The 8,168-nt window shown below is 38.5% G+C and overlaps 1 protein-coding gene across 2 annotated transcripts in view; it reads right to left on the bottom strand.

Annotated features, from left to right (window-relative positions):
• Positions 1–7,381: 7,381 nt before the first annotated feature.
• Dcn (decorin) overlaps positions 7,382–8,168 on the bottom strand; it is a 40,082-nt gene continuing 39,295 nt past the window's right edge. For both annotated transcript variants that reach the window (XM_021173997.2, XM_021174000.3), the window contains exon 8: positions 7,382–8,074. In XM_021173997.2, coding sequence (XP_021029656.1) covers positions 7,880–8,074 — 195 coding nt within the window. In that variant the 3' untranslated portion in view covers positions 7,382–7,879. The remainder of the gene's footprint in view (positions 8,075–8,168) is intronic.

Genomic DNA, 8,168 nt, shown 5'->3' with positions numbered 1-8,168 from the left:
TTGAAAGAGATGTTGTTAAATTAAAACAGTACATTTTTATATTAGACATTTTTAAAATTCCAGGTAGATAGAATAGCTTTATTTATTTATTTATTTATTTATTTATATTATTTATACTCCAGATTTTACTCCCCTCCAGGTCCACCCTCCTACTGTTCTACATCCCATACCTCCTCCCCACTTCCCTGTCTCCATGAGGATGTCCCCAGCACCTACCACCCACCACTCACCCCACCAGATCTCTAAATTCCCTGGGGCCCCAGTCTTTTTGAGGGTTAGGCACATCATCTCTGAATGAACACAGACCCAGCAGTCCTCTACTGTAAATGTGTTGGGGGCCCCATATCAGCTGGTGTATGCTGTCTGTTTGGTGTTTCAATGCTTGAGAGATCTCAGGGGTCCAGATTAATTGAGACTGCTGGTTCTCCTACAGGATTGTCCTCCTCTGCTCCTTTCAGCCTTTTCTAATTCAACCACAGGGTTCATCAGCTTCTGTCCATTGGTTGGGCGCAAATGTCTGCCTCTGACTCTTTCAGTTGCTTGTTGGGTCTTTCAGAGGGCAGTTATGCTAAGTCCCTTTTTGTGAGTGCTCCATTGCTACAGTAATAGTGCCAGGCCTTGGGGCCTCCTCTTGAGCTGGATCCCACTTTGGGCCAGCTGCTGGACTTTCTTTTCCTTAGACTCCTCTACATTTCCATTCCTGTAGTTTATATATATATATATATATATATATATATATATATATGTGTGTGTGTGTGTGTGTGTGTGTGTGTGTGTGTGTGTGTGTGTGTGTATGTGTGTGTGTGTGTGTGTGTGTGTGTGTGTGTGTGTGTGTGTGTGTGTGTGTCAGTTCTGGTGGTACTGGTTAGTTCGTATTGTTGTTCTTCCTATAGGGTTACAGACCCCTTTAGCTCCTTGGTTACATTTACACAATGGAGTATACCCAGCAATTAAAAACAATGAATTTATGAAATTCTTAGGCAAATGGATGGATCTGGAGGATATCTTCTTGAGTGAGGTAACCCAATCACAAAAGAACTCACATGATATGCACTCACTGATAAGTGAATATTAACCCAGAAACTTAGACTACCTAAGACACAATTTGCAAAACACATGAAACTCAAGAAGAAGGAAGACCAAAGTATGGATACTTTGTTCTTTCTTAGAATGGGGAACAAAATACCCATGGAAGGAGTTACATCCCTGCAGTTCTGATGTGGTTCATTTACACAATGGAATATTTCTCAGCTATTAGGAATGAGAACATCCTGAATTTTGCAGGCAAATAGACAGAACCAGAAAATGTCATCCTGAGTGAGTTGGCACAGACCCAAAAGGATATGTACTCACTAAGTGGATATTAGCCAAAACCAAAAAAGTACAGAATACCCAAGATACAGTCCACAAAACTCAAAATGGTCAACAAGCTGAAGGGCCCAAGTGAGGGATGTGACTGTCATCCCACAGTCAAAACTCTGACCCATAATTGTTCCTGTCTGATAGAATAGTTATAATGCTTCATGCATGTTTAAAATTGATTTGTTCCCCTGGGCTTGTTGCTACTGATCTGGGAACAATAACTAAGCCCCTACATCCCCTATTGAAGGGTCTGAGGAGATCATCTGGTGGCATTATTTGAGTATTCATATACTCAGATGACTTCTTACCCAGTCATATTCTGGTTATTTATTATTTGGGTCATGCATATATAGCTTTTAGCTTTTCCTTGAGAGCATTTTATGTCACTGAAGGCTATTTAACTTTACAAAATATTGATGACTGGATGTGAATTTTCTAAGAACAATATATCTTCTCTCCCTTGGTTACACTTTGTTTTCCACTGTTATGCATGGTAGCTTGAAACTAATTATCATCATCGTATAATGTATTTGTGGCAGATGGTGGGATTGTATATGTGAACAGATGCACTAAAAGTGTTTTAGTAAATAAGTGTGGGAATCTTGAAATGACTGCGGTGGCCACCCAGCATCCCATAATCCAGATACTGTGGAGAATGGCATCTGAAGGATACAGAGGTCTTGCAAGTGTCCAGCCTGGCAGCCTAGGAGCAGGCATATCTTCAGTTGGGGGTGGATGAGAAACATCTGGATAGAATGCTTTCAGTTTTCTTGAGGGATTAGGTGTTTCTCCGTTTACACGATGATAAGATAGTTATGTCCTGTGTCTGCAGCAGCTGTAAAACTTTACTGAGGGAAGGAGTTTCTTGGCACAGTTATATGGAGAAAAGAAGGAAGAAAAATGAAAGATGGTAATGAAGACTCAGAGAAAAGAACATTTCTAGGTGGAACACGGAGACCTGGGTTATACTGACTTATGTAATGAAGATGGCATAGCAACATCCATTGCCAGGTCAAGGTCATAGATAAGAAATGCATTCAGGGGCTAGAGAGATGGCTCAGCAGTTAAGAGCACCGACTGCTCTTCCAAAGGTCAAATCCCAGCAACCACATGGTGGCTCACAACCATCCGTAACAAGATCTGATGCCCTCTTCTGGAGTGTCTGAAGATAACTACAGTGTACTTACATATAATAAATAAATAAATCTTTTTTTAAAATGTATTCAAAGATTATGGGAGCTGTGTTCTGGGAAGTCTGGATTCTTTGACAATGACAGGAGGTGGTTCAGAATAGCATAGAACATGTGTAGGATCCATAGAAGACCAGAGTCAAGTAATTTTCAGCATTTATATAAACCATGTATAAAACAAATTCCATTGTTGCTAAAAATAAACAAAAATAATTATTATAAAAATCTAAAAATCTTTGCTAACAGTGGGTTTGTCCATCCTGCTGAAAATATTTAAAATTAAGCAGCAGTGCCTGTAAATATGACATCACTAGAAGGTAGTGTCTGCAGATGTAATCAAGTTACTATGAGCTCAGAGTGAATGAATGAATGTATCAGAGTGATTTGGAGTACAATATTACTCGTGGGTCTTTGTGAGCCAGAGACAAAGTCACCCAGTGAAACCCATATGAAGACAGGTAGGGGGTGGGCAGGGATTACAACTGAGGTGCCCCAAAAGTCCTGGAACTGGAAGGAAGAAGTATGGGTCACCAAGGGGCTTTAATGCCTGATATAATCAGTCTACAGAGAAAGAAAAATGTATTCTTAGAGGTGTGGTAGGGAATATCCAGAAAAATCATGATGGTTAAACACATCATTTGTGTCCTTATTGAAACATGGAAGGTGACAAGAAGGAGCTGGATGGGTTTCTATAGTTCCTTTCAAGGAACTGATTGTACAGCATTCCACCAGGCCTCAGCTCTTAAAACTTCCAGTGTCTCCCACTATGGCAAAACTGAGTCTAGATCCCAAAGTGAAAGAGAACATTCTAGATCCCAATTATAGCCATGGCTGAACGAATACTTTATTTTGAACTTTGTCCTCTGAAATCATAATAGGATAGATTTATTATTCAAAGCTATGTAGCTTACATTGCCTTGTCACAAAAGCCTTAGAAACTCCATACAGTTGTGGTTTTGCAACAGGGAATGTAGAAAGGAATGGTCCAATGGGAATCACACACACTTCCTGTTGCCTTCTAGGAATGTTAGGAACAGAGCAGTGACTCTCAACAGTCCTAATGCTTTGACCATTTATTACAGTTCTCCATGTGCAACAACAACAACCATAATATTGTTTTCTTTCTACCCCAAAACTAATTTTTCTATCTCTATGCATTATAATGTTCATATCTGATATCTCTGATGGTCTTAGGGGACCTCTGTGGAAGGAACATTCAACACCCAAAAGGGTTGCAACCCACAGGTCAAGAACTGCTGGCCTAGCAGCAGCAGCAACTGCTGGCATCAGCATTTCTGTTCTTATCAGGTATGCAGAATCTTAGACTCCAACCAAGTCCATAGAGACTATAAAGCCCAAGGAATGTGTCTGGAGAATGATAGCTGCAATCTTGCAAACATCTCAGTTTCCTCATGTTTGGGGCTCTAATACTTGTACAAACACTGTATTAACTCAGTTACAACACATACCACACTATAAACAACTGAAAAATGAAATGTAAAAACATCTGCTCCCCTTAGCAATGCAAATGGTGAGTTAGGAAGGGATGGTGAGGAACTTTATCTGAAGAAAAGAAAAGAAAATCGTGTGGGTATATAAATATCAAGTTCTGAAAGAGTCAGCTCCCCCTTTTAAGTAATAGAATTGCAAATAGCTATAATTATAGGCAAGATATGTTAGAGAATCTGATTGCAGATACCAATCCAACATCCTCTTCTCTCCTTTCTGTCCCAACACATGTGTCAGTTAAGCAATGGAGCAACCCTAGATTTTCCCATTATAAGAGACATTCCATAGCATAGAGAAGATCATTCAATTCTAGCAGAATAGAAAGCATGTCATTCAAGGCCCAACTCTTTGATGATAATTAATTAATTAATTAATTTTAAAATCCTGTGACAGATATGGCTTTGAAAAGGAAACTTCTTCTCTTTCCCCTTCTCTTGAATATATTGGGATATATATATATATATATATATATATATATATATATATATATATCCCAATTCTCTTGAATATATATATATTCTCTTGAATGTATGTATATATATATATATATATATATATATATATCCCCTTCTCTTGAATATATTGGGATATATATATATATATATATATATATCCCAGAGAAAATATATTCAGAAAAAAAAGGAAAGTGTAAATGTTGGGTTACCATGATGCTATCTATCTATTAGAAACTCAAATGCATATTTTCGTAGCTCCTTCAGATGGCGGTGAAGTTGAGTATGGCTTCCATATCAGTTACTATGTTCATAGCTATGACAAAATGCCTGACACAGAAAGGTAATCTGGCTCAGAGTTTGAAGGTTCAGACCATTTTATCTGGGATAGCATAGTGGAGGGAAATAATTCCAGGTTGTTGTGAGGCAGGGGCATGATTCAACCTGTGCACATCAGGGAAGATTAAGAATCAGAATGCATAGGAACAGAGCCAGACCCTAAACTTAAGGGTTTCTTCTCTGTCCCCACTGGACCTTCCCAAACAGCTACTAGCTGGTAAGTGTTTACTACATGAGCCAGTAGGGGACATTTTATATCCAATCATAACATCTTCCTTTAGGATCATCTGTCAGGGGGAATTATTAAGAGGCAAGTTTCCTTTTTATAGTTACTTTCAGTTCTGAATAGCTCCTCCCCAACCAGTCTCCATGATGAACTGCTGTCATCTACCAATCATTCTTGCTAACTGCCAGTCGTTCCATGATTATGTTCCACTTCTTGTTTAGGTTGAAGTACCAATGATAAAATCCCCTTTTATTTCTAGTAGACACAATCCCACAGACTATTTCCTGTGTCTCTAGCCTTAAAATTCTTTCTGGCCCCTCTTCTTCAGTGTTCTCTGAAAATTAGGAGCAGGAATTGTATTTTATATCCACTGGTACTGTGTATCTCAAAATCAGTTGATCTCTGCATTGTGACTAGTCCTGACTTTCTGTATTGGTCTTTTTCTGTTGTGAAGAGAAGGTTTTCCAGTAAGGATTGGGAGCTAAGCTTCTCTGTAAGTATTAGAAGAAATGTTTAGAATGAAGTGAGGAATTTTGCTTGTTTATTAATGATGGTGATGGATTCTCCTCTGAGATCTGTGATGTCCCAAGTCCTTTACTTATGTGTACTTGATTGGGTTTCCAGTGTTCATCTGGATTCCATCCTGTGATGTGTTTCTTAACTCCAATCAGATGTTGGTTACCTCTAAGATATGAATACAAGCATTGTACTTTCAGGGATATCTTGGAATCCTGGTTGTTGTTGTTTTGTTAATGGATTGCACAGCTGGGTAGGACTTTTGATTATTTCCTTCCCCTGGGAGCTTCCAAAGTTTCCTGTAGGACTATGAAAGTTAGTATTCAGGAAGCAGGCATTGAGGTCTCATACAGCTCTGGGCCTCCAAGTCTTGTGCCTGAATATATGGAGTTTTCAACATTAAGGGTCTACTTTTGAAGTCTGAGAGGCATCTGAGGGCAAGGAATTGTTTTGGGAGACTCACATATTCTCTCCTGACCAACAACTTTAAGGGGTTTCTTAAGCCTGGTACTCAGATTTATATTAGATTATGGCTCCAGAGGAGAGCATTAAGGAGAGAAAAAAGGGAGGACCCTACAAGACATAAGAATAGGAAAGAGTATCTGGATAGCACTCCATTTGACTAGGAATTCAGGCTAACAATTGACAAGTAGGACCGCATAAAATTAAATGGGTGTTACAGGGCTACAGAAATATCAGTTGAGTGAAGAGAAAGCCCTCAAATCCAGGAAAGTCAAAGGAGACCATGGCAAGCATGGGGAGGAGCACTTGAAAGGGCCTAACTGGACACAAATGAATTGAGGGGAAAAATTGAAAAATTGGAGGGGGCATGGTCATCAGGGAGAGATAGGAATACAGAAGTGGAGGAAGGAAAGAGAGAAAATAACCCTCAAGATGTCTGAAAGAACTAAAGAGAGTCATCATGTTTTTGTTGTTTGTTTGTTTGGATGAGGAAGCTGTTAAGTTTCGACCTGAGCTTCCTTCTGTGAAAGCTGGTTTTCCTAGCCTTCACACAACAAAGATTTGGAAATGACTTGTAAGAGTTAGAAAGAACTCACAATTTCTTCTCGACACTCTGAAATAATATGTTTGTCTGTTCAGAGAAGGGAAAATAGCAGGAGGAGTTTATATTTTGCATCCACAAGAGAAGCCAGCCTGGGGTTGAAAGGAAGGAGCAGAATGCACTGCAGTTAGTGCTAAAGGAGCAGGCAGAGAAAGCTGGGGATATCTCTGTGTGACCTGAACCTGAAGGCTCATCCCAAACAATGGGCACACCACTTTTGGTTAAAGCCATGGTTCAATTCTCTGTCTCATGATGGCTGACCAGAATGCATCCAGCACTGCAGCAGAAACAGGCTGTTCACACATATTTTCTCACTAAATATGGCACACACATTGCAAGTCATAAATCTTCTTAGCTCTGCTGCCCTTGAAATCCAACTCAATTTTTTTTCCCCAAAAGCCAGTGGCTAACTAATGGAAACATCTATTCCTAATATTTCATTCAATACAGAAATAATGTCTAGATAAGCAGGCTGATTGTATGTATAGTAGTTTTAAAGTTGACTTCATATTAATTAATTAGAATATGAATTCTTTATACTAATAAGAAAGAATCTGCTTTATAGTTTATAAGCCTAATAGTGGATGTAGATAATATCCATTGTCATTCTCAAATGTAAATAAAAATAGTAGAAGTAATGCTAAGGATTTGGAAAATAGATACTATTACTGTCAACTGTCCAGAAATTTCAAAAATATTTAGAATTAAACATTTACAAAATATCTTTTGAATGCATTTTTAAAATTTTATTTTTTTCAATATGACAGTGAAAATTTTACATAGCCCATATTGAACTTACATATTCAAATAAGGCTTCACCAATAATAAAGGAGATTAATACATTGCTAGAGTTCGGCATTTGACTTTATGTCAAAAGAGTTAATTTAGCTCTATGAATTACAGAAGACTTTGTATTCTGTTCCCTTTAAAGCTTTACTAAGTGGTTGACATTCATGATTACATCAGACTTTGATACCTCAGTTCACAACTACAGACAACTTTAAAAGTGATTCTGAATACTACAAGTAAAATATTTTTATTGTAGGCAATGATTCAATCTGTATATTCAGAATGCATAATAAGTCATGTGGAAAAGGCATGCACAGTGTGCTTGAATTTCCAGAATCTAGCATTCTTTCTTTTTTAGTATTTTTTCTTTTTAGCAATGATATTGACATATTGGGGTGTTTTTCCAGATTATAAGAATTAGGCCGTCTGAGGGTTACTTGTAGTTTCCAAGTTGAATGGCAGAACGCACATAGACACATCTGAAGGTGTTTGGAAAGATTTCCCAGTACCGGACAGGGTTGCCGTAAAGACTCACGGCCGAGTAGGAAGCCTTTCTAGAGGGGTGTCCAGCTCGGCAGAAGTCATTTTGCCCAACTGCGGAGATGTTGTTGTTATGAAGGTAGACGACCTGCAACATGAAGTAGTGTGGAATGATTATTCTCCATTTGGGGGTTGAGGTTCTTCATATAAGTACTATTTTTAATTTGGGCATTTTAGTATGA

Source organism: Mus caroli, unplaced genomic scaffold, assembly GCF_978045245.1.
Source record: "Mus caroli unplaced genomic scaffold, Mus_caroli_1 scaffold_9, whole genome shotgun sequence".
Taxonomy (NCBI): Eukaryota; Metazoa; Chordata; class Mammalia; order Rodentia; family Muridae; genus Mus; species Mus caroli.
The sequence above is the reverse complement of the archived record's forward strand: the minus strand, read 5'-3'. Positions and strand labels throughout refer to the sequence as shown.